Source organism: Phycodurus eques, chromosome 14 (genome assembly GCF_024500275.1).
Source record: "Phycodurus eques isolate BA_2022a chromosome 14, UOR_Pequ_1.1, whole genome shotgun sequence".
NCBI classification, from domain to species: Eukaryota; Metazoa; Chordata; class Actinopteri; order Syngnathiformes; family Syngnathidae; genus Phycodurus; species Phycodurus eques.
Window position 1 is genome coordinate 21,521,271 of NC_084538.1, and position 26,797 is coordinate 21,548,067.

Sequence of the window (26,797 nt, forward strand, 5' to 3'; positions counted from 1 at the left end):
TCATCTTTATTTAATGTTTTTTTTATGTCTTCTGGGTGAATGGTGGGGCAGCGTCGTGGCGCCTTATCTCAGCCAGCCGCCACTCGCTGGAAGATGCATCAAGATGTACTTTTTACAATGTATTAGGAGGATGCCTTTTAGCAATGCTGAGATTACTGAATGTTCTGTATCTTTGCTCCATCCTGTGGCAGTTAGCTGTAGGTGAAACTACACAAACATAATATGAGCAATGTTTACACAGGAAGCAGCTGCACAGTAAGCATGCTCAGTGTTTAGTGTGGATGTGCGCCTATGCTTTGACCACACAATGTGAATGTTTACAGCAGTGGCTCAACGGTAAATCTAATGAAAGAAGAAGATAAAGAGTAGGGAGCCTGCTTGTGTGCATTCGTTTCGAAAAGCATCACATTTTGTTTAGGATTTAGTATTTAGGTCAATAAACAAATGCTGCCCTTTTAGGTTTTGTTTTTGTATACTATACTGGTTTTATGCCGACGTTCACGCTTTGTTAATATATTTTGTGCGCCAAAGCTTGAAGTTATTCACGATTTCTATTTCAGTCGCGGTTACAAAGCTAGTGTGCAACAAACTAAATCACTGTTTCTCAAAGCATTTTGAGATCAGCAAAGCGGAGCACGAGGAGGAGCCCAGAACTAAAAGCAAATGCTTTTAAACGAAAAGTAATAGATAAAAAAAAAGAAGAAGTAGCAAGGGAATAGGAAATGAATAGGGCGTGTCAGTTAAGTTGAAATGAGAGAGAAACATGAAGTTTTACATTCCACAGTGTGAGTTTGAATTCATCTGGAAGCCTTTAAAGGAGCGGGGGGGGGGAGACAAGGAGGAGCCTGGACTAGCAGCTGTTGAATATGTAGGCTACATTATACAGAGGGTCACATTGCTAAGAGATTTTTCCTGAGAATTTGGGGGGGGGATAGTACATAACCGTGCCATTGGTTTGGTCTATTTAGTCATTCCGCAGTGCGGCAAGAATATAAAGCAAGAAAAGCAAAATCATGACATGCGGCTAGTATTCTAAAATAAATGTTATTGATGAATAAGACAAGCGTGCCGATGAAACTTGACCACAGTTCTCAGCCTCTTCCTGTCTAACAGCTCAGGAAGTCGAGGCCAGAGCTGACACATACAGATATTTTCCCCTTATTTCGCCTTATTTAGTCTGACTTGACTAAACAGGGAGGAAGAACCAGGGAGGGGTGCAGGGCACAGAGAAGGCGGGATTTGCGTGAAGTTGAGAGCAGTCAGAAAAAGAGAGCAGGCCAACAGTCAACTTGAGAAGTTATAATGGAAGCCAGCGTTGATTCTCAGGAAAGAGGGTGAGTTGGTGAGATGCTTGAAAATCTATTGAATAAACAGTATTATGTCAAGGCAGTGGGGGGTGGGGGGGGGGGGGGGAGGTGTTGTTGGGGTAAGAAGGGAGGGAGCATAGTCGTGGGGTGGAAGTCAGCAAGCCACAGCAGGAAAAACAGATGTGACTCACTACCTAATAAATAGGTCAATGACTACAAAAAGCGGGACTGATGGGTTCACGTCATTACATTTTTACATTGTCTCCCAAAGATCAGGTTTGTAACATGTGATCTGTACCAAGGCCATTGAATCATCTCCATTATGGAAATCCTGACTTGTGAACTTTTGGTTCCATATGCACTGAAAATATGCAAGCACTTTTTGACCAGGTCTGGCGGTTTCGAGCTGTGTGTCCGACCCTCACTTGCGTGTTAAAGGCAGAAATCTTTGTAATGTACACACACATGAGTACAAGTGCTGGATTGTTCAAGCAATGCTTGCGGTATCCCAACTTGAGAGTTTTGATGGGAGACGAGCAGATTATGGGATAATGTGATTTAATTCTTTTTAAGGCACTCATTGAATTCGTACTTGGAAATTCAACATTTTCGCCCCAGAAAATTATTGTGGTATATTTTAAAAGTCATTTTGGGTGCGTGTGTGCATGTGCGTGTGTCTGTGCGTAATTACAGTAATCATAAGAAACATCTGTATATATACAGTGTTTATAACATTCATCAATTTCTTTGTTGATTTTCTGGGAGAAATCACAGGACTCTTGTCAACTAAAATGAATGTTTGTTGCCAAGAATCTTGTGATTTGTGACATATGGTCCCTTGCCTTACGAAGGGCTATGATTTATTTTTCTTGTTGCTGTATGATTCCTGAATTGTATCAGAGAAAGACGAATAACACAACACCTAATACAACATATGAGAAGTTCGTACAACTGCAAGGGTCCTAATTAAAAAGCTTTCTGATTTAAAGGTTGCAGTGATAGAAATATAATCATTATTACTCGACGCGTACATCTCAAAAGATTAAGGCTGTAAATAGCAAAGGTGTGGAACGCAGGGTCTGCGTCAGGTGGGTCAATCTGGATCACGGGGGGGATGTATAGCTCCCATCAGCTCATTTTTGGGTTGAATGGACAAATCGAAAACACCTTCACCCGTGCCACCAACAACTTCATGGAGCAATCAAGTAAGCGTCTTTATTAGAAGCTAACGTTGTTATAACGTTCATTTACTAACCACAGAAAACTCAATGCAACACTGTTTACTGTTGGAACCCACCACTGGCTTAACCGGCTGAGAAGCTCATTGTGGAGGTGGTTATTATTTTAATTAGCCCCACTGCAACATAACAACGGGGCGGACGTGCAGAACTGCTTGATCACGGAGATAGATAAATAGAAAGATAATTATGTATTCACTTGCTTGTTTAATTCCACACTTGATTGGTATTGAGCCACTCCAGAGACCCTAACGATTTGTTTACTCATATTAAAAAGTCAATTTTCCAAAATATGTCCCCTTTAATGTTATCTAATTGTTGCACTTTCTAAATGAACATCAGAAAGTAATAAGAGTGCTATCAAGCTGAGCTACAAATTGAATACTAAAAATATTTTTTAAAAAGCAAATCATGGTTCAAGGTGCTTCTGGAGATCTTTTTTTTTTTTTTTTTAATGATAAAGGATTTTAAGTCTCCATGATGCATCCCCCCCGCCCAAATAAATCGATTGTTGCTCTTTGCTGGTATCATGACACTAGATCTGTCCTCAGACACAACATAAATTTAATAACAATGCTGAAGTGTATCAAATGTGTTGTGACTAAAGACAAAGTAGAGCCCAAATGGACTTACAGTGAGTCATTCATTACTCATGTGGTCAGGTGGTAATATTGCTCTCTTTCTGCTACCCTAGTGAATAAGAAAATGTGTTAATATGTTTAACAGAACATGGTTGTTTAGAAAGGTCGTGGAACAAAATACTGTTGTGTGATTGTTGTTATTTGAACAGGAAACTTTAACTTTGCAGCTCTGACGCTGAAGTTGGAATGTAATCCCTTTTGATATAAATGAACATCTCTTTTGACAAAAACATTCATCCAAATCTGAAAGCTCTCTCAGAGAAAACAAGAGTTCACTGTTATCAAATGCATCATTCCTGAGCCAAAAACAATTTACAAGCAGCACACAGGAGAGTTGTCTCCCGAGGCAAACTAAAGTTGGGACAACTTGCCAGCATGGAATTTGTAACCTTCTCTTTGTCCTTCACAGCCCTACTAACACTCTGACAGGAGCACACAACACCTCCTTCCTCCCCCCTTCAAGGCCATGTCGACCCAAGCCTCCTCCTCCGACCATGAAGCCCTCCCAACTCGCTTCTCGACCTCCTCTACCTCCATCCACTCCTCTGTCACTCCCTTTTATCTCTAAACCTACTTCTCTACTCCCCTCTAACCCGTCTCCTTCATCTCTCCCACCGCCTCTCTCTCCGACCCCACACATTGTTTCTCCCTCACTTCCCCTACAGAGTTCTCTCACCTCTGAGCTGACTCCCTGCTTAACTCCTCTCCCTTCACCCTCACTCCAGGCAGTGTCAACCTCCCTCTCCTCCTGCCTGCCTTCTCCTCCTGTCATCTTGCCACTCTCTCCAACACCAACGCTGAGCCTTATAGATCACTTGGTGGGGAGCAGTTCTGTATGGCTCACAAAAGGACTCAGCCAAGAACAAATCACGTGCATCCTGGGAGAGGAGGCTGCTGGGGTGAGACACAGACACACATTTTTATCTTTCAACAAAAATATATACATTACAAAGTAAGAGAAGAAGTCTGCTGAAGAAAAATGCAACAAGCTGCTGTTTGTTATTATAAAGCTTTTTCTGAAAAGTCAATATTTCCAACAAAAGTGAGCATTTACCACATCACTTTAATTGGGAACTATGTGAAATGGTTGTTTTTATGACAATGAACTTATTTATTGACCTGTTTATTTGTGTGCAATCCCTAGAGGTTAGGTTTTGTTTGTTTGTTTGTTTTTTAAGCAACCTGTGATACTGAGCTCTTACTAATGGTTATGAATAGATGGATGCGCCCATAAATTTTGGGGTAGAATCCATCAATGGCATTGGATGTTATTGTAAAAAAAAAAAAAAAAAAAAAGAGTCCAGAAAACGGAATTTTTGGAAAGACAGTACTATACTAATAATACTAGTAATTCTCCATCCATCCATTTTCTGAGCCGCTTCTCCTCACTAGGGTCGCGGGCGTGCTGGAGCCTAGCCCAGCTATCAACAGGCAGGAGGCGGGGTACACCCTGAACTGGTTGCCAGCCAATCGCAGGGCACATACAAACAAACAACCATTCGCACTCACAGTCATGCCTACGGGCAATTTAGAGTCTCCAATGAATGCATGTTTTTGGGATGTGGGAGGAAACCGGAGTGCCCGGAGAAAACCCACGCAGGCACGGGGAGAACACGCAAACTCCACACAGGCGGGGCCGGGGATTGAACCCGGGTTCTCAGAACTGTGAGGCTGACGCTCTAACCAGTCGTTCACCGTGTCGCCTGTATGTATGTATGTACCCACAAAGGAACTGTGTTACTGCATGCGGAAGTCTGGAGTGACAGAGAAGTATGTTAGAATAATTCAGGACATGTATGAGGGCAGCAGAACAGTAGTGAGGTGTGCTGTAGGTGTGACAGAGGAGTTTAAGGTGGATGTGGGACTGCATCAAGAATCAGCCCCGACCCCCTTCCTGTTTGCAGTGGTGATGGACAGGCTGACACATGAGATTAGACTGGAGTCCCCATGGACCATGATGTTTGCAGATGATCTACAGCAGTGAAAGCAGGGAGCAGATGGAATAACAGTTAGCAAGGTGGAGGCATGCAATGGAAAGGAGAGGAATGAAGATTAGTCGACGTAGAACAGAATATATGTACATGAATGAGAGAGGTGGAGGGGGGACAGTGAGGCTACAGGGAGAAGAGATAGCAAGGGTGGAGGACTTTAAATACTTGGGGTCAACCGTCCAGAGCAATGGTGAGTGTGGTCAGGAAGTGAAGAAATGGCTCCAAGCAGGTTGGAATGGGTGAAGGTGACAGTGGCACTGAAGAGACAACAGAAAGCAGAGCTGGAGGTGGCGGAAATGAAGATGTTGAGGTTTGTTCTAGGAGTGACCAGGTTGGATAAAATGAGAAATGCACTCATCAGAGGGACAGCCAAGGTTTGATGTTTTGGAGGCAAAGTTAGAGAGAGCAGACTTCGATGGTTTGGACACGTCCAGAGGAGAGATAGTGAGTATATTGGTAGAGGGAAGATGAGGATGGAGCTGCCAGGCAAAAGCACTAGAGGAAGACCAAAGAAAAGGTTGATGGAAGTCATGAGAGAAGACATCAGGGCAGTTGGAGTTGGAGAGGAGGATGCTGCAGGAGATAGGCTTACATGGAAAAGGATGACACGCTGTGGCCACCCCTAACAGGACAAGCCCAAAGGAAAAGAAGAAGATATATACAGTATACACACACACACACACACACACACACAATATTGCCAAAGTATTCGCTCATATGCCTTGACTCAAATATGATCTTAAGCAACAGGGTTTAAGATTACATTAATACACCTTTTATAGATATAAGAGCTTCAACTCTTCTGAAAAGGCTTTCCTCAAGGTTCAGAAGGGATTGTTTGACCATTCTTGCAGAAGGACACTTGTGAGGTCACACACTGTTGTTGGACGAAAAGGCCTGGCTCTCAGTTAGCACTCTTATTCAGCCTAAAGGTGCTCTGCCTGGTTGCTGTCAGGACTCTGTGCAGGCCAGTCAAGTTCATCCACACCAAACTCTCTCATCCATGTGTTTATGGACCTTGCTTTGTGCATTGGTGCACACTCATGTTGGCATAGGAAGGGGCCATCCCTAAACTGTTCCCACAAAGTTGGGAGCAATAAATTGTCCAAACACTTGGTATGCTGAATCCTTCAGAGTTCCTTTTACTGGAACAAAGGAACCAATATTTTGGACAATTCCATGCGCCCAACTTTGTGGGAATAGTTATTTCATTTCTAACTTTGCTGTGCATCAGTGCACAAAGCAAGGTCCAGAAAGACATGAATGAGAGAGTTTGGTGTGGACAAACTTCACTGGCCTGCACAGAGTCCTGACTTCAACCCAAAATAACACTTTTGGATGAATCAGAGCAGTGACTGAGAGCCAGGCCTTCTCTTCCAACATCAGTCTTTGACCTCACAGATGTGCTTCTGGAAGAATGGGCAAAACTTCCCATAAACACACTCCTTGTGGACAGCCTTCCCAGAATTGTTGAAGTTGTTATAGCTGCAAAGGGTGGACCGACGTCTTATTGAACCCTATGGATTAGGAATGGGATGTCACTTTAAGTTCATATGTGAGTCGAGCCAGGTGTATATAATATACATATATTACACACCAAATAGAGAAGATCTTACACATGCAGGCATGCAAAGAGAGAGCATTTATTTTGTCTGCTGAAGGACTCACACCATTACCCAAAGCCCAAGTCCTTACTAATGAACTACTGCTGCCCCAAACTACATTGTTTAGTTGATAACATATACTGTAAGTTGAAGTTTCTCTAGTACAGTTATAGTGTGTTGTACATACCTAAAAATAGTATCAGATATTCAGATACAGCCCCACTCCTCCTCCAAATATTGGTCAACTTTCCACAGCTGGAATTCTGTACATTTGGTTGTGCAGCCTAAAGTGACTGTCACTTGCAGGTCTTCCTGGTACAGAGCACAGAGGAGCAAGGTATGATGCTGTCAGTGCGCCTGCCTGAGGAGCAGCAGGCATTGCCAGTACACAACGTGAAGGTCAAACAGCACAAGACGTGTACGTGTACCCATTTACTACTGTATATATAGCCAATAATGTGGACACTGCAGAACCAGCCTGTTACTCTTCTCCTGCAGTTCTTCACTTAGATGGTTCTGCTCTGGTTTTTGATGACATTTACAAACTCATCTCCTTCTACTGTGTCAGCAGGTAAAACACACACAGACACACCCACAGAAAAACACTTTCATGGGAATTCTCAGGGCATTGATTTGATCGCAACTGGACTGTTCTGGTGATATAGTTACGATCGATCCAATGCCCTGCGAATTAAATGTTCCAAATGAATGAGAAGATTAACAGGTACTTTCATGGGAAGATGCACTAAATGGGGACCAAAAAAAAACAATTGAGGCACACCTCCCAATTAAGTAAAAGACTGTAAGCTGTTATAGATTCAATTCCTCAAGGTGAACTAGCATTCTATTAGCACACTGTAATTATACACAAGTTAACAGCAACAATGACTAACAATACATACTGTAAATAATTCAGCCTGTACATGTGTAGGTCTCTATAGGACAAGAACTATATTTGTTAATTGAAACTGGTGCCACATTTGTACAACATTGTGATTTCATCCAGCCAATCAAAGGTAATGCTTAAAAATGTAATAAAAAAGTATGGTAATTACATAATTTGCGGAGGTTAAAAGTTTGCAGTACATCCTGGTGTTTCACAGAGTCACATTAATTTTCTCCCTCATGAATGATATACTGTGATGCAGGGGTGGGCAAACCTTTTGGCTCAAGGGCCATTGACTTTTAAAAATTGACAGGTGGGCCACGCATGGACCAGAGGACTACATATAAAAAATAAACAAAAACAAAAAAAGGCATTTTTAGTGTTAATACTTAGATGTACCTTTAATGGAAACAGTGTTGTTTTATTGAACACCTTTTTTTGCCAGTGCATCAAAGTCTGGTGTTTTGTTGTGGCAATTCTCAGAACACATCTTAGGTGTTCATCACTCAGCTGGGATCTGTAGGATATTTTGTTGGTGTTCATCACACTAAAAGTCTGTTCACACACATATGTAGAGCCAAACACCACCGGCATCCTCTGTGCCATCTTCTGGATTTTTGGAAATTTGTCTGCGCTTAATGAAGCATAAAACTCATCCAGTTTGAGAGTTGAACTTCTCTTTTAAGACATTATCACATTGGAGATCAATCAGTTCCATCTGCAGCTCCCGTGGCGCTATTTCAGGGTCTTGTGTAACTGAATCGTGGATGTCAGTTTGTCTGATAAAGGTCCTTTGCTGAGCCTGCAAGCTTGATTTTAAACGCTGCGCCGTAGCCATCAGTTCCTGCGTTGATTGGTAGAAAAGTGACGGCTGATGTTATATTCCTCTAAAACCGCAATGGTTTCTTAAATTAGACATACAGCCTTTGACCGGACTTTAGTGAAAAAGGATTTAGTCATCCATTCTACATTAAACACTCGGCACTCACTGTCGACTTTTCTTTTCTTTGGTTGAAGAACAGTTCAGAGCAGTCGCAGAGTAAAAATAGAACAGCCAAAGTCAAGTCACTGTATCACTATACCTACTACGCTACCTGGTGGAACCACTGGGCATTACAGGACAACCTGGTGGACGCACTCAGGATTACAGGACAAGGTCAACTGAATGCAGTCATCATTTTGATATCCATCCATCCATCCATTTCCTGAGCCGCTTATCCTCACAAGGGTCGCGGGAGTGCTGGAGCCTATCCCAGCTATCTTCGGGCAGGAGGCGGGGTACACCCTGAACTGGTTGCCAGCCAATCGCAGGGCACACATAAACAAACAACCATTCACACTCACATTTACACCTACGGGCAATTTCGAGTCTTCATTTAACCTACCATGCATGTTTTTGGAATGTGGGAGGAAACCGGAGTGCCCGGAGAAAACCCACGCAGGCACGGGGAGAACATGCAAACTCCACACAGGCGGGGCCGGGTTTTGAACCCCAGTCCTCAGAACTGTGAGGCAGACGCTCTAACCAGTCGTGTACCGTGCCGCCTGATTGTGAGATGATTTGGGCAATTCTGTACCAATCTTTGGAGGGCCGCATTGAATGCTCAACGGGCCGGATTTGGCCCACGGGCCGTAGTTTGCTCGCCCCTGCTCTAATGCCTACTCCCATCCAAGCTGTTACTGTAATATTATGGTGAAGGTGCAACTTACTACTTCCAAATATTACATAACATTGTTTGTTGAATCCAATCAGGGACATCCTGACTGCACCACTGAAGTTACCACAAGCCATTTCATTGGCAACACAGAAAGAGGAGTTGGAGATCATCTCTGCTATGGGTGCAGGTAGATATGTGCTCTCTAAACAGTAGTATAAAATTTAAGATGGATTTGGGATAGAATTACATCAACAGTGACTCAGTTGAGAAGCTCTTAAAATGGAACACATCAGCCAACGTACAGTACATACTGTAGATACTGAAATATTTGTAAAAGCAGGCCAGAAAATCTCACAACCAGGAATATAAGGGTCATTTTCATCAAATTTAATCAATTATGATAAATACATACCCCATTGAATTTCCCTTTTGAAAATCAATTACTTTTACTATTGTGAGTATTTGAATTATTGGCAGTTGTTATCATTTAACGGTAATAATTGCTTCTAAAAAAATATATATTATCTCGTAATATTTTTCAAACTTTTAATGCCAAAATGTCTTCACTGTTATATATCCCAAATGAAGTTTTATGATTTGCAATGTTTTTTGAAAATGCTAATTCTATTTTTTTTTTTTTATATTTTGATATTTTTGTTTGTTGGTCTGCTGTGATATATTTTGAATTATTGGCAGTTGTTATCATTTAACGGTAATAATTGATTCTAAAAAAAATATATTCTCCAGTAATATTTTTCAAACTTTTAATGCCAAAATGTCTTTCCTGTTATATGTCCCAAATGAAGTTTTATGATTTGCAATATTTTTTGAAGATGCTAATTCTATTTTTCTGATACATGAGGATTTTTCTTCTATTGCTTAAAACTCATTCATTCACTGCCAGCCTTACATAGTTGCAAATATGCTTTCCAGAATATTTGACTTCTAAAGCCGTCAATGGCATTGAATGAGCCGTTTCCATGAAAACTAACACAAATACATCTTAGTATCTTCAGAGTTCCTATTTTTGAGTTTCTTTGTTTTAAGTTTTAACACTGAAAATTGTACAACTGACATGATCTTTATGAAGCTGTTTAGTCTTTACTGTTATGCACTTTTGTTTTTACTGTTATAAAAAGAAGTGTATTTCAATGGGCCACCACCATTTGCTCTGTTAATAAGGATTACGTAAAACTTGAAATCATCAATACCTTTTTGAAAATAGCACCTTGGCTGTTTCAGCATGGTAGACATTTACACATGTAAAACCGAGGCGGCATAAATAATTGCTAAATTTGAATTATAATATTTTATTTTACTTTATTTTAACTTTACCGTTATTGATCAAATAATATGAAAATGGCCCATAAGCTTTGGTCATTTTATTCTAGTATGTATTCTTCACTATGCTTTATATCATTTTGTCCGTATCTATCGGAGACATAATTAGAATTTTCAATATTAGAAATAGATAAATATGGTAACTATTATTCATTTTACATTGTATGTATTGCAGACTTTTGGACATCAGATATGAATCAGAAGACAAAAAAACAGAACCTAGTTTTGGATCAGAGTCACAACAATGTTTACTTGTATATCAACCCGATCACTTTGGCGGAGACATCAACAAAGCAGCCAAAAGACTTTTCTGAGTCCAAACTGGTAATCAAATCCCCTGAAAGTATAATTACCTACTTGCTCAATGGAGAATCCCTTCAGAAGGAAGACAAAGAGGTCAAAAATCAGATTAAAACTGATTCTAACCAGGATACGAAATTCAAACGGCCTCCTCCCAGGCCCCCCAGCCTGGGATCAAGCCCTGGGATGGGCCTGCTCTTTTCATCTGCCCCCATGGAAAAAAGTTCATCATCCTTGACCTCTGCTAGTGAAAGAAACGAGGAAGGAAGGGAGGGGGTAGGTGACAAAGAAGAGAGGAAAACAGCATTGACATCACCTCCTCCATCAAGACCTCCTGTTCCCCCGCAGAGTCGAGCCCCCCCCTTACTGCCTCCTGCTCCTCTCCGCCGCACTTCCTCCAAGAACAGTACAGATGGTGGCGAGAAGGGCCAAAAACCTGTGAAGGGACTTGAAAAGGAAGGGGAAGGACTGAGAGAGGAAGAGAAACCATGTCTGCTGGGTGAGAGTGTTGAACTGTTAAACACTGTACATGCAGTGGAGACTAAAAGAGACAAAATGAAGGAGAAAGGGGATGAAAGAGGTGCGAGCAAAGATAAAGACGAAGACAAAAAACAATTTAGTCCTCAACCTTTAGTAAAGAGGCCCACTCGTCCAGTACCTCAGCCGAGGAAGAAACCATGCTCGCTAGACAAGCCTGACAGTGGATTGGCCAGTCAGAATGCCGGGACAAGAGTAGGCCCTCCCTCCGTGGCACGAAGGCCAGATGTGTCACTGTACTCTCCTCAGGGGGGCACCATGCTCGGAACAGATCCTGACTCCTGCTCTAACAGCAGCACTGAAGAAGATGGAGAGACACACCAGGAGCAAGATCAAAACCATAAGTAGGTCTGGACCAACTGAATGAATGCTGTTAGATAAGCATTCACAATAATGCATTTGGGCAGCAAATATATGCTTTTTTATTGTGTGTATTAGCTGCATTAGTACTAGAACTCAATCAAAAACTAAAAGTGTATAATTTGTAAACCAAAATGACACTAATATCATGACATTGCCAGAGTCTTACTGAGTCAGGCTATAGGTTATTCCATAGTCTTTAAGACTTTTGGGATTGTCCAGCTCTCCGCAATCATATACATTATGAGGGAGTTGCTCATTTTAAGACATTTTAGAATAGTCTGTCGCAACCTACGCCTGCTGCGACCATGTCTAAGTCCAGTGCAGTAGGTAGAATACTGGTTTAACAAGATTTTGGTTGATCGTGGCACAGGCAGACAGATTGGGAGGTCTAAGGATGTGTGGTGGATGTCAGATAGTGTGGCTCCGTAGCTAGAGCGGGTCATCCAGTAAAAGAAGTCATCCAGTAATCTTTGGGCAAGACGCTGAACCCTAATTGTTGTAGAAATGAATGCATTGTTGCTTTTTTAAATCATCCCACCGGCTGGCATTGGCGGGCACACAAAAGAGAAGGGGTGGAGACAGATACATCAGAATCAGAATCAGAATCATCTTTATTGGCCAAGTATGTCCAAAACACACAAGGAATTTGTCTCCGGTAGTTGGAGCCGCTCTAGTACAACAGACAGTCAATTTACAGAACCCTTTGGAGACATAAAGACATTGACAAAAAACAATTGTGCAAAAAGATGCAGAGTCCTCTAGCACTTAGAGCAGTTCGAATGACTAATATTGCAATAGTCCGGTGCAAAGACCATTGTGCAAAGACTTCAAGGAGTGTATGCGGTTTAAAGTGACGAGTAGTGCGATCATCTGGGACAATGTTGGTTGTGCAAATGTTACAGATACTCCTCAATCAGTGTGCAAATGGAGCAGATGCTCATCTGGCATGAGTGGCCAGTATATGCAAATAGTGCAGCATGGCGAGACAACTACAGTGAGTGCACGAGTAATACATAATTGGCCCCACAGAAATGTGACAACGAACTCAAGTCAAAAAATTGTCAGCTTGTTGTAATGGAATTATAGGTTAGGTGTTTAAGAAGTTGATCGCAAGAGGGAAGAAGCTGTTGGAATGTCTACTAGTTCTAGTTTGCGTTGATCGGTAGCGCCTACCTGAGGGAAGGAGCTGGAAGAGCTGGTGACCGGGGTGCGGAGGGTCTGAGAGGATTTTGCACGCCCTTGTCTTAGTTCTGGCAGCGTGCAAGTCCTCAATGGTGGGTAGGGGGGTACCGACAATCCTTTCAGCAGTTTTGATTGTCCGTTGCAGTCGGAGTTTGTCCTTTTTTGTAGAAGCACCAAACCAGACTGTGATGGAAGAACACAGGACTGATTCGATGACCGCTGTGTAGAACTGTCTTAGCAGCTCCGGTGGCAGGCCGTGCTTTCTCAGAAGCCGCAGGAAGTACATCCTCTGCTGGGCCTTTTTGAGGACGGAGTTGATGTTGGTCGCCCACTTCAGGTCCTGAGAGATTGAATTCCCAGGAACTCGAAGGTCTCGACGGTTGACACAAGGCAGCTGGACAACGTGAGGGGCAGCTGTGGCGAAGGATGCCTCCTGAAGTCCACGATCATCTCTACAGTCTTGAGCGTGTTCAGCTCCAGGTTGTGTCGGCCGCACCACAGCTCCAGCCGCTCCGCTTCCTGTCGATATGCAAACCCGTCAGCGTCCTTGATGAGGCCGATGACAGTGGTGTCATCTGCAAACTTCAGGAGTTTGACAGTCGGGTTCGCTGAGGTGCAGTCGTTCGTGTAGAGAGGTCTGTGGACACTAGCGGTTATCCCCAGCTCAATCTGTATTTAATAAGGGTATCCCCTCACGCTCTCTATTGCCACGCCGGTCATGAGCAGTGACAATACTCCAGTCACGCATCGATCACTCTTCTCGATGTCTACATGCAAGACTCATTGCGCTACATTTGAAGGCACTCAGAGCAGCCGCTTTGACTGGCGGCACATGAAGTCGACTGTGTACACTCCCGCAACAGTGCAGAATGCCTTTTTTTACACATGCCGGCTTGCGCACATCACTGAAATTACGAGAACTTGGTCGAATCCGCGCTGTTAAATACTGCTGTTAAATACTGGACAAGTAGTGCAAGGACTAACTTTACTGTACTCCTCTTTTTAGTAACCCGTCAGAGAATCATGGCAGTAAAATAAAGCGGACGCCAACCACCATCATGTTGGGCAAAGCTCGTTCCCGCCTGTCTACTGTTATTACCGGCCTCATCAGTCATGACCGTCGCCTCTCACAACGCATTGTGGAGCTGGCTAGAGACCCACTGAGCTATTTTGGAAACCTGGTAAATGCATTACCTTGAAATATAATCATAGACGTTTCAAATCATCTAGCGCAACGAATCAAGTTCAGTTTTCATGTGTCATTTGTAGGTGAAAGAGCACCGAGCATTCACCCTTGAGACCATGTCCAATCACTCCACCTCCACTGAGTTGTTACAGGAAATAAGGCAGATGATGACTCAGTTAAAGAGTTACCTACTACAGAGTACTGAACTGCAGGCCATGATGGAGCCACAGCATCAATATTCACAAGACAAACTGGGTATGATTTATGGAGTTTATCTTTAGCTCTTGCTAACCTGTTTTGCCGAGACACTATACAAAGAAATTATTGGATTATATACTGACGGATTCTGCACCATGTGGACACCTTCGTGGACAAAACACGCACAAAACACAGCTGTTAAATTACGATCCAGTAATCCCTCATTTAATGCGGGGGTTACGATCCGGACCACCACCGCAATAGGTGAAATCCGCAAAGTAGCAACGACATCTGTTTATGATTATTTTTACGTATTTTAAAGTTGTACGAACCTCCCCAGACTCTTATTCATCTTCCCCACACTCCTATTAACCTCTACCATACTCTTATAAACTAAATGTATATACTCTTAAACTCCTTTTACACTCTTAAACATAGAGTAATGCACAGTAGTACTGTAAACTGTGTATATTTCATTCCTTGTAGCATGTGTTGTAATGATTTTTATATTTTATTTTTTGACCATTTTAATGTGAACACCGTACATCAATATTTTTTTCCAGCCAGTTTTCATTCTCTGTGCCATTAGGATATAAAGCGATACATTTGCTCACGTCAAAGCAGAAAAGACTATTGATGTATGTATGATGATTTTATAGCAATTTGTTTGTGCATGTACATTTTAGTACAGGTTAGTAAAGGAGGGTACAGGGGTTTTAAGATTCGGGCAAAAGAAGGATTCAATGTCAACCCTTGACTGAATTAATGGCTCAAGAGATGTTTCCAATAGTGTAGGTTATGTGTATATGTAAACCAAGACCAAGTTTGAAACATGTCAATTTTAGCAATGGAGAAATCTAACAGGGATGATTTGTGCATTGTGACAATGCAGAGAGCATAGTCGAAGCAGCTCTGTGTAAGAGTGTACTGAAGCCACTGAGGGAGCCTGTTTACAGTAATCTAGAGAAACTGCACACCAACAATGGCAGCCTTAAGCAAATGGCACACAACCAGGTATAGAAACATTTCTTATCTCTGTGATTGAATCATCACATGCTCAATTGCTTTATTAAATGAGGTCTGTGCAATTCTGTGTAAATTAGTCTGTAGTTCTCGGCAGTACAACCACAGCTCTCGGAGTCACCACTGCTGTCCCGGAGGCGTCAGCTATGGAGAAGATTAGTGTGAAACTCAGTAATCTGCGTCTAGAATACTCTCCTCCAAAGAAGATTGAGCTACTGCTGAAGGCTTGTAAAATCATCTATGACTCTATGTCAGTCAGCTGTCCAGGTACGGGCCCAAACACTCCTAAAACACGTTAAGCGCAGTTTTGTTTTGTTTTTCTTTTTGTTTTGTTTTGTTTGTCACTAAACACACTGCAAAAATGTTTGTCTTCTTTGGGCATCTTTTTTTATAATATACAGAGACATTAAACTGTCTGGCAGAGAGGCCAATGTCAGTTTACAAGAGTCAGTCTTGCCTGTCGGGAAACTGGACATTTTCATCCTCAAAAAAGTGCTGTTTCTCTTAGAGGTGCAGGTAGACAGCTGAGTCTTGAGCTGCGGAGCATGTGTCTGCTCAGTGGTTGCTTGGTTTCCCCAATGTATGTATCTGTGTATTCATCACTGCACTTGACCACATACACCAGATTGCTTTTCTGTGCATGTGCCAACCGGTCTTTGGGGTTTACCAGCCTTTGTTTTATATTGGTACCAGGTTTGAAGTGTACCGGAATATGATACATATGGAACGACAATATTTTTACGTCTGTCATGCTTTGCTTTTCTTTTTCATCCACCTTGCTGAACAGGACCAACACAACAATATTGTCATTCTGTATGTATCAGGTCTGTCTAACACCTTGAGACAAAAGCCGGTACACCCCAAAGCCCTCTGTTTTTTTGTGGGAAGCGCTTATTAGTGGTATTTCACCGCTTATTGGAGAATTTTCTTCCCAATGCATTTACAGTATATGGGCGGCAATTACTCGCGGGTTTTTGCTGATCATGGTCAGGCCCGGTCCCTATCAGCTATTTGTGGGGTTCCACTGTAACACAATTTAAAAATATGTTCTTAACTACACCTCTCTAACAAAAATAATCTAAATAACTGCTATTATACAACCACAATTCCAATGAAGTTGGGACATTGTGTTAAAAATGAATAAAAACAGAATACAATGATTTGCAAATCATGTTCAACCTATATTTAATGCTGGGACAGGTGGCAAAAAAGACTGAGAAAGTTGAGGAATGCTCTTCAAACACCTGTTTGGAACATCCCACAGGTGGACAGGCTAATTGGGAACAGGTGGGTGCCATGACTGGGTAGAAAAGGAGCTTCCCTGAATTGCTCAGTGATTCACAAGCAAAGATGGGGCGAGGTTCACCTCTTTGTGAACAAGTGCGTGAGAAAATAGTTGAAGTTTAAGGACAATGTTCCTTAACGTACAATTGCAAGGAATTTAGGGATTTCATCATCTACGGTGCATAATATCATCAAAAGGTTCAGAGAATCTGGAGAAATCACTGCATGTAAGCGGCAAGGCCGAAAACCAACATTGAATGCCTGTGACCTTCGATCCCTCAGGCGGCACTGCATCAAAAACCGACATCAATGTGTAAAGGATATGACCACATGGACTCAGAAAACCAATGTCAGTAAATACAGTTGGGCGCTACATCCGTAACTGCAACTTGAAACTCTACTATGCAAACCAAAGCCATTTATCAACAACACCCAGAAACGCGGCCGGCTTCTCTGGGCCCGAGCTCATCTAAGATGGACTGATTCTGTACGTGTTACAACAGCGTGGCTTCGTAGTAAAAGAGTGCAGGTACTAGACTGGCCTGCCTGCAGTCCAGACCTGTCTCCGAAATGCGTGGCGCATTATGAAGCATAAAATACGACAACGGAGACCCCGGACTGTTGAGCATCTGAAGCTGTACATCAAGCAAGAATGGGAAAGAATTCCACCTACAAAGCTTCAACCATTAGTGTCCTCAATTCCCAAACGTTTATTGAATGTTGTTAAAAGAAAAGGTGATATAACACAGTGGTAAACATGACCCTGTCCCAGCTTTTTTGGAACGTGCCGCAGCCATAAAATTCTAAGTTAATGATTATTTGCTAAAAACAATCAATTTTATCAGTTTGAACATTAAATATCTTGTCTTTGTAGTGTATTCAATGAAATATAGGTTGAACATGATTTGCAAATCATTGTATTCTGTTTTTATTTATGTTTAACACAACGTCCGAACTTCATTGGAATTAGGGTTGTGTTTTAGTAAAGGCAGAATTTATGATGATGACAGGGGCATGTGGGGTGGGGGTTGATGGGGGCCGCAATGGGAGTGGTGCCCCCAGGCATCCAAGTTATGGGTGGTATACAAATGAGTGAGGTGGGCATTCATTCATTCTTGCTACCCCCCCCCCCCCATTTGAGTAACGTTTTGCAACAAATCTGCAGGTCCTGGGCTGACACGAATGAAATGGCAACCCAAAGATTAAAATCTGTTTCAATAACAACAACAACAAAAATTAACATCCATTTGCACAGGAAGCAGGACAGCCAAACGCTACGAAATCAAGAGAATAGACAATTCATTCATTCATTTGCCTTACCACTTATCCTCACTAGGGTCGCAGGCGTACTGGAGACTATCCCAGCTAACTCTGGGCAAGAGGTGGCATATACCCTGAACTGGTCACCAGCCAATCGGAGGACATATATAAACAAACAACCATTCACACTCACATTCACACCTATGGGCAATTTAGAGTCTTCAATTAACCTACCATTTTTGGGGGGAGGAAACCGGAGTACCCGAAAAAAAAACCATGCAGGCATAGGGAGTACATGCAAACGTCAGAGAGGCGAGGCTGGCTTTGGACCTGGGTCCTCAGAACTGTGAGGCAGATATGCTAACCAGTTGGCCACAGTGACAATTAATTTGAACAAATATTCAAATATTTTTGTAAATGTAGGTCAGTGCTGATAATGTTTAGGCGAGCAGAGAAGGCCTTGCTGGCCCTGACCGACAACCAATGGAAGGTACATATTCAGCAACAATTAAAAAGAGCCATGTGATTTGAAACATTGCATGTTAATTATAAGACATGAGTTTGATACAAATTTTGCGTCATGTTCCCCAGGAAGTAAATCAGCTATCCTCTGATTTCTGATAACATGTCTGGATGATTTTATAGGGCGGGCCCATGGAGCTGATGACTTCCTGCCTGTAATGATGTATGTCCTGGCTAGATCTAATCTGTCAGATTTACTGATAGATGTGGAATACATGATGGAGTTGATGGATCCTGCGCTAACAATTGGAGAAGGTAGAGTACAGAGTATGTTCCCTTACACAGCCAAACTGACGATCTCCTCCATTAATGGCCTCCGATTATAATTTGTATGCGTATGTATATGTAGGTTCATATTATTTGACGACAACGTACGGTGCTCTTGAGCATATCAAGACGTTTGACCAGCAGAAATCAGCTCCACGTCAGCTCAGCAGGGAGATTCAGGACTCAATCCAACGTTGGGAGAGACGACGCACACTCAACCAGGAATGTTTGGACCAAAGATCTGTTCAGGTTAACTCTCTCTCATATTCTCAAACATAAAAAAGTAATATAAAGGTTAGGTTTCTATTTATGCTTATCTCAGGCTATGTAACCCAGAAAATGTAAACTGACGTCCCCCTGGATGGGTCCCCTGCTGGACGGGCTCGTCGACTCGGACACCCTCTTCTTTCACCCTTCCTCGATGTGCCGCCTCAGCATCTCCGTACACCACTTGACTAACATGCATGAAATATGGTGTTCATTCACTAATAAATTTGATAGAAACACCATGCACTTTAATTGGTGCTGGGATCACTCATAACAATACAGGTTATACTAACATATCAACTGACAGGTTCTTAAAGATATTTAGACACTAAAAACGAATCCCACCGCACCGCTCGACAGGAGCACTGCCTTGCTCATTTTGCCGCATCCTGTCCTGCCCTTTTCTGTCCTCTCTTATCTTGATCTTGTTCTCTTGGTTAGTTATTTCATGTCCTCACCGAGTGTCTCCACCCTCATGCTGGAGCCTATCCTAGCTATATCCGTGCGAGAGGAAGGGGTACACCCTGAACTGGTCACCAGCCAATCCACAAAAGCTGGGACAGGATCATATTTACCACTGTGTTGCATCTCCTTTTCTTTTAACAACATTCAATAAACATTTGGGAACTGAGGACACTAATTGTTGAAGCTTTGTGGGTGAAATTCTTTCCCATTCTTGCTTGATGTACAGATTCAGCTGTTCAACATTCCGGGGTCTCTGTTTTCATATTTTACGCTTCATAATGCCCCACACATTTTTAATGGGAGACAGGTCTGGACTGTAGGAAGGCCAGTCTAGTACCCGCACTCTTTTACTACGAAGCCACGCTGTTATAACACGTGTAGAATGTGGTTTGGCATTGTCTTGCTGAAATTAGCAGGGGCGTCCATGAAAAAGACATTGCTTGGATGGCAGCATATATTTCTCCAAAACCTGTATGTACCTTTCAGCATTAATGGTGCCTTCACAGATGTGTAAGTTACCCATGCCATTGGCATTAACACAGCCCCATGCCATCACAGATGCTGGCTTTTGAACTTTGCGTCCATAACAATCCGGATCGTTCTTTTCCTCTTTGGCTCGGAGGACACGACGTCCACAATTTCCAAAAACAATTTGAAATGTGGACTCGTTGGACCACAGAACACTTTTCCACTTTGCATCAGTCCATCTTAGATGAGCTCGGGCCCAGAGAAGCCGCCGTCGATTCTGGGTGTTGGTGATAAATGGCTTTTGCTTTGCATAGTAGAGTTTCAAGTCGCACTTACGGATGTAGCGCCAAACTGTATTTACTGACATTGGTTTTCTGAAGTGTTCCTGAGCCCGTGTGGTGATATCCTTTACACATTGATGTCGGTTTTTGATGCTGTGCCGCCTGAGGGATCGAAGGTCACGGGCATTCAATGTTGGTTTTCGGCCTTGCCGCTGACATGCAGTGATTTCTCCAGATTCTGTGAACCCTTTGATGATATTATGGACTGTAGATGATGAAATCCCTCAATTTCTTGCAACTGTACATTGAGGAACATTGTGCTTAAACTGTTCGACTATTTTCTCACGCACTTGTTCACAAAGAGGTGAACCTCGCCCCATCCTTGCTTGTGAATGACTGAGCAATTCAGGGAAGCTCATTTTCTACCCAATCATGGCACCCACCTGTTCCCAATTAGCCTGTTCACCTGTGGGATGTTCCAAACAGGTGTTTGATGAGCATTCCTCAACTTTCTCAGTCTTTTTTGCCACCTGTGCCAGCCATAAAATTCTACGTTGGTGATTATTTGCTAAAAACAATGTTTATCAGTTTTAACATTAAATATTTATATATTAAATATTTGTAGTACATACATATGCATACATACAATATACATATATATATACAAACACATATATACACATATATATATATATATACATATACACACATATATACATATGCATATATATATATATATATATATATATATATATACACATATATACATACATATATACACATATATACATATGCATATATACATATACATATGCACACACATATGTACACATACATATACACGTATATACATACATGTACATATATATACTGATATATATATATATATATTCTTTGGTGCATTCAGTTAACATATTTAACTTTGCAAGTAAAATAATCATCTTGCTGTATGAACACACAATTACAAACATTGACATTCAACAAATATACTTACCAAGTATTTATGAATCACTGAAAAACAGTTCTTGGAGTTTGATAACACACTCATTCAATTACATTTTATTTTGACTGTATGAATGTTCATGGTTGTAACTCTTGTGTTTATGGGTGTTGTGCAGGACTTCTTGACAGTGTGCTGTCCTGACATTGGAAGTAATTCCAAAACTCTGGGCATCCTTCCCACCACAACAATCCAACAGCTGGCTGAACAATGTGCTGCACACTTTGAACAAGGTAGATACATGAAACTTGTAGATACATGAAAACAGATAGATCAGTTTCTACATGTGTAATACTCAGCTGTCCAAATACTCTATAAAGTGTATTTTACTATGCTTGAGTGTAATCTTTGGACCAAAATATGTTGGGTTGATAATAGTTTCTAGTGATGGTCCCTTTCATTATAATGGTTCATTTCCATGTAATTTGATCAATAACGGTAAAGACACTTTGAAAAAAAATACGCAATTTAGCATTTCTTTATGGTGCCTTGGTTTTGTATAGGTAAATGTCTCCCTTGTTGAACCAGCCACACTTTAAGATCTATTTTGGAAAAAGTTACTTATATAAAATTGTAGGCATTCATAGTAAAGGCAGTCCTTACTGACAGAGGAAATGGTGGTGGCCCATTGAAATACACTTCTATTTGTCATGGTAAAGGCAAAGTGCATAACGGTAAAGGCATACACAGCTTCATAAAAATTCCCTGGCTATTCCTGGCACATAAGCTTGCAGATCCCTCTGGTGTATTGCAACAACATAATGGGACTCTCGCCAGTGGCATTAACGGTAAAGACAGCTTGAGTGCCAAAGGAGGACTGTTTGTAAAAGAACCAACAAAAGGAACTCTAAAGACTAGGATGCATTTGTGTTAGTTCTCCTGGAAAAGGCATATGAAGCAATAGGAGAAAAATCTGCTATATTAAAAAAAATGGAATTAGTATCTTCAGAAAAGATGTTGCAAATCACAAAACTTAACAACTGCCAGTAATTCAAATACTCATATCAGTAAATTTAAATCATTTTCAAAAGGAAATTCAGCGGGCCGTGTCTGTACTGTTATTGATCAAATGATATGAAAATGACCCATATACCTAAGTTCTCCATGTGTAACAAATAATTTCGTCTGTCCTCCAGATTCATACATGCTCAGCATCCATGAAGGCGGTGTTCGTCGGCCCCTGGCCCCGACGGAGCTGGCACTGAGTGTGAAGAACAAATGTCAACCAGGAGCATATTGCTTCATCTATCACCCTATAGACCATGGGCCAATCCAAGGCTGCTGGCCTGGCCGCAGCTGCCCCACTAGCCCGCCCCCACGACCACCTTCACAAAGCGCTTTAAAAAAAAATTCAGCTGTTGATAATGAAAAACCAGAAGCAGAGGCAAGTCTGATTAGCTGGTAATTGCTTGACTGCCGCAGCGGCTACTTTTGTATTGCTATGTAACAACACTGGTGCCAAATGCTCGACAGAAAATGTGGCTTTAGCCGGTGCTTTGATGAAGCCTGTAACAATTTTATATCGGTTGTTTCTCTTCAGTCAGTCTTCTGTTCGTGCAATGTTCAAATATATACCACGACAGCTATGTGATAAATTTACTCAACATGGGGTCTGGAACTCCTTTTTGTAAACGTACTTTGTTTATGCTGCAATGTAATGTTAATCATTTTGTTTATGTATGTTAACTAGAGACCAGTCCAGGGTGAACCCCGCCTCTCTCCAAATGTCAGTTGGGATAGATTCCAGGTCAACCGCGGGCCGTGACTCTGAATAGGATAATCGTCATAAAATGGATGGATATTTAATATGGAACATGTGTTGATGCTCAAAACAATTCCTGCACTTTGATGACTGCCAGGTTCAGGACCAGCTAATAAGGGTTGGGCATCGTTTGAATTTCCGGTCCCGATTCCATTTCCTCATTTCGATTCCAATTCCAAAGGATTCTCGATTCAGATTCGTTGAGGGAGCTGGGTCAAAAAGGTTTGCATGGTTTAAAATAAAGGGTGTCCAAATTATGAACATCCATTTCCGTAGCTGCCTGCAGCATAAACTAAAATGAACATTTGATTCGGGGTTGTTTATAACCACTATCAATATCAACCCCATGAAATGAAAGGCATTGTCTGTGGAACTAACCCAATTGACTTAATATTCATTGAATGTTTCAGCTAAATGTTAAATATAGCATTATTAAAACGGTTATTTGCAACTGTTTTATCACATCCAATGGTTTATATGTGGAAGTTTTAACTTGACTTCCTGTTTTAAGGATGTAGCCTTTTATTTTGAAGGGGTCGCACCGGAACTCAGCATTTTGGCACGAAAAATAACTTCACATGGCACCGCTAAAAACGAAAGTGAAATGAAAAAGAGTAATGAATGGAACCAAATGCTCTGTAAAACATTGTTTCCTTTACCTATCCATGGATGAGACACACGGTTAATGTTTGTGATACTGTGGCATTCACGTTTTTGTGAATTTTGCCCCAATTAATTGTGAAGTAAAGTTGCGAGTTTGACGTTTACCTCAATGTTAAGCTTGTCATGAGACTGTTTCTGCTTTCTTTCCAGTATGGTAATTTGTATTTTATTTTTGTGTCTGTCATCAGTTCTTCAGTTGGTTTGAAGGCTAAAATGCTAAAAACCATCAGTGCAAGAATGGAACCCACCATTCAACTTGTTAGGTGCCTCAATGTTGGCAGAGACGTATTTTATTGTTACACTCACCCAAGTGACTTGACTGAAGTTTCGCGCGGCGTAGGCTGAGGCCCGGAGACTTCTACACATCGCGAAAGCCTCCTCTGCACAACATAATCTTAATCTCTAACTCCATCTAACAGCAAATCTTCCCTCACCACCTCCACAAATCTCATTTGTAGTCTTCCTTTTTGCCTCCTATCTGGCGGCTTAATTACATATATAGTACCTGCCTGACAATGTGAAGTACACCAAAAGATCCCCAAAAGCTAGACATCATGCAGAGATCTAAAGAAACTCAGGAACAAATATGAAAGAAAGTAATTGAGATCTATCAGTGTGGAAAAGGTTACAACGTCAGTGTTCGTAATTCCACCATGAGGAGGAGACTGGGCAAAAATGCCCTGCATGGCAGAGTTCCAAGATGAAAACCACTGCTGAAAAAAAAGAACATTAAGGCTCATCTCAATTTTACCAGATCTTGATGATCCCCAAGACTTGTGGGAAAATACTCTGTGGTCTGAAGAGGCAAAAGTTTAACTTTTTGGAAGGTTTATCTCCCATTACATCTGGCGTAAAAGTAACACAGCATTTCAGAAAAAGAACATCATACCAACAGTAAAATGTGGTGGTAGTGTGATGGTCTAGGGCTCTTTTGCTACTTTAGGACCTGGAAAACAAAAGAATCCTGAAGGACGATGTCTGGCCATCTGTTCAGGACCTCAAGTTCAAACGAACTTGGGTTCTGCAGGAGGACAATGATCCAAAACACATCAGCAAGTCCACCTTTTAATGGCTGGCAAAGTCCTGACCTGAATCTATTGTGATGCTGTGGCATGACATTAAAAAGGCGGTTCGTGCCCGAAAACCATCCGATGTGGCTGAATTACAACAATTCTGGCCAAAATTCCTCCACAGCGCTGTAAGAGACTATGATAAACGCTTCATTGAAGTTGTTGATGCTAAGGGTGGCCCAAACAGTTACCAGGTTTTAAGGGGTAATCACTTTTTGACACAGGGCCATGTAGGTTTGGATTTTTTGTCTCCCTTAATAAAAACCTTCATTTAAAAACTGCATTTTGTCTTTAGTTGTGTTCTCTCTCTTTTTGTTCTGTCTCTTGACTAACATTTAAATTTGTTTGACGATGGGAAACATTTTGGTGTGACATACCCAACACATACACAATAAGCAATCAGGAAGAGGGCAAAGCTTAGCTCTTTTGAAATTTAGGCAGGGACGGCCTGGACCCAAAATTCAGCCCAGGAATTTAGATGGAGAGGCCCCCCGGTGCGCACAACTGAAGACCGAATTTTTTTTGTTCCTCCTGGCTTGGAACGAAGCCCCGAATGCAAACCAATGAGCGGTGACCGTGATTTTAGGTCTCATCATTTTTGCCGTTTACCCTGTATGCAAATTGCCTACCCAGTACAGCAGCCTTACATATGGAATATCTGTCTTAGGGATGCCATAAATGCTCGAAGAATCCTTTGTTGACAATCTGTATGGACATCCCAAAACACAACAAGAGACGACCATTTAGTAATTAACAGAAATAAGGGTGAATAACCCGATAATTCGTGGTCGGCTACTGACTTCCATAGGGTTTCTGCCAACTGAGATACGACGTGACCATTTGGTGACAACACGGCGAAGGCTTCCATACGTTCTGGAGAGAATCATATCTAAACTGAGAGGTACAATTGATGTCTTTGTTGAAAATTGGTCAAAATGGATTACCTATGCCCTGCGACTGACTGGCGACCAGTTCAGCGTAGTCTGCCTTTCGCCTGAAGGCAGCTGGGATAGGCTCCAGCACCCAGCAACCCTGAACAGGTATAAGCGGTATTGAGAATGGATGGATGCATGGATGGCTGGATGGATGGATTACCTACAGTCACCTCCAAATGTATTGGAACAGCAAGGTCAATTCCTTTGTTTTTCTTGTACACTAAATAAGACATTTGGGTTTCAGATCAAAAGACGAAATGAGACAAAAGTTCAGAATTCCATCTTTTATTTCAAGGTATTTACATCTTGATATGTTAAACAACCCAGGACAGAGCACCTTTTGTATGAACCCACCCACTTTTCCACACCCACTTTTCCAGTGAGCAAAAGTATTGGAACAGACATGATTAAATTCAATAAAAAGTGAAGAACATTTAATATTTGGTGGCATAACCCTTACTTGCAATAACTGCATAAAGCATGCAACCCATTTACTGCAGACTGTTGCATTGTTCATTTGAAATGTTTTTCCAGCTGTAGCGTATATTGGTCAAACGAGAATTTAATTACTTTAGGAGAAAATAATAAGCCGGAAGCTTATTATTTTTTTAAGCCGGAAGCTTATATACTTATTATTAATGCAGCCCTACGGGGGGCACAAGTCAGTGCAAACTGTAGGCCGGTCCCAAGCCCGGATAAATGCAGAGGGTTGCGTCAGGAAGGGCATCCGGTTTAAAACCTTGCCAAACAAATATGAGCGTTCATCCAAAGAATTCCAAACCGGATCGGTCGTGGCCCGGGTTAACAACATCCGCCACCGGCGCCGTAAACCTGCGGGGCGCCGTTGGAAATTCAGCTACTGTGGGTCGAAGTCAAAGAAGAAGAAGAGGTAGAAAGTGGGTTCTTCGGCAGAAGGAGAAGAGGAAAACACAGAGCCTAGAACTGAATGTGGGGACTTTGAATGTTGGGACTATGACACGAAAATCTCGGGAGTTGATTGACATGGTGATTAGGAGAAAGGTTGATATATTGTGTGTCCAGGAGACCAGGTGGAAAGGCAGTAAGGCTAGAAGTTTAGGGGCAGGGTTTTAATTATTT

General features: G+C 41.8%; 1 protein-coding gene across 4 annotated transcripts; it reads left to right on the forward strand.

Moving 5' to 3' along the window:
* The first annotated feature begins 1,192 nt into the window (after positions 1 to 1,192).
* Positions 1,193 to 25,042, forward strand: rin3 (Ras and Rab interactor 3). Of its 4 annotated transcripts, XM_061696078.1 has the most exons (14): positions 1,193 to 1,334; positions 3,596 to 4,085; positions 7,088 to 7,199; positions 7,280 to 7,352; positions 9,421 to 9,512; positions 10,842 to 11,847; positions 14,055 to 14,229; positions 14,318 to 14,489; positions 15,325 to 15,446; positions 15,536 to 15,722; positions 18,645 to 18,776; positions 18,871 to 19,037; positions 21,388 to 21,502; positions 22,406 to 25,042. In XM_061696078.1, exons 1-14 carry the CDS (start codon positions 1,303 to 1,305, stop codon positions 22,672 to 22,674), a joined length of 3,144 nt encoding a protein of 1,047 aa, XP_061552062.1. In that variant the 5' UTR covers positions 1,193 to 1,302; the 3' UTR covers positions 22,675 to 25,042. The 4 variants fall into 4 exon arrangements, with proteins under 4 accessions (XP_061552062.1, XP_061552065.1, XP_061552063.1 ...); XM_061696081.1 differs by lacking the exon at positions 3,596 to 4,085; XM_061696079.1 differs by lacking the exons at positions 21,388 to 21,502; positions 22,406 to 25,042 and adding an exon at positions 19,111 to 20,951.
* The last annotated feature ends 1,755 nt before the right edge of the window (positions 25,043 to 26,797 follow it).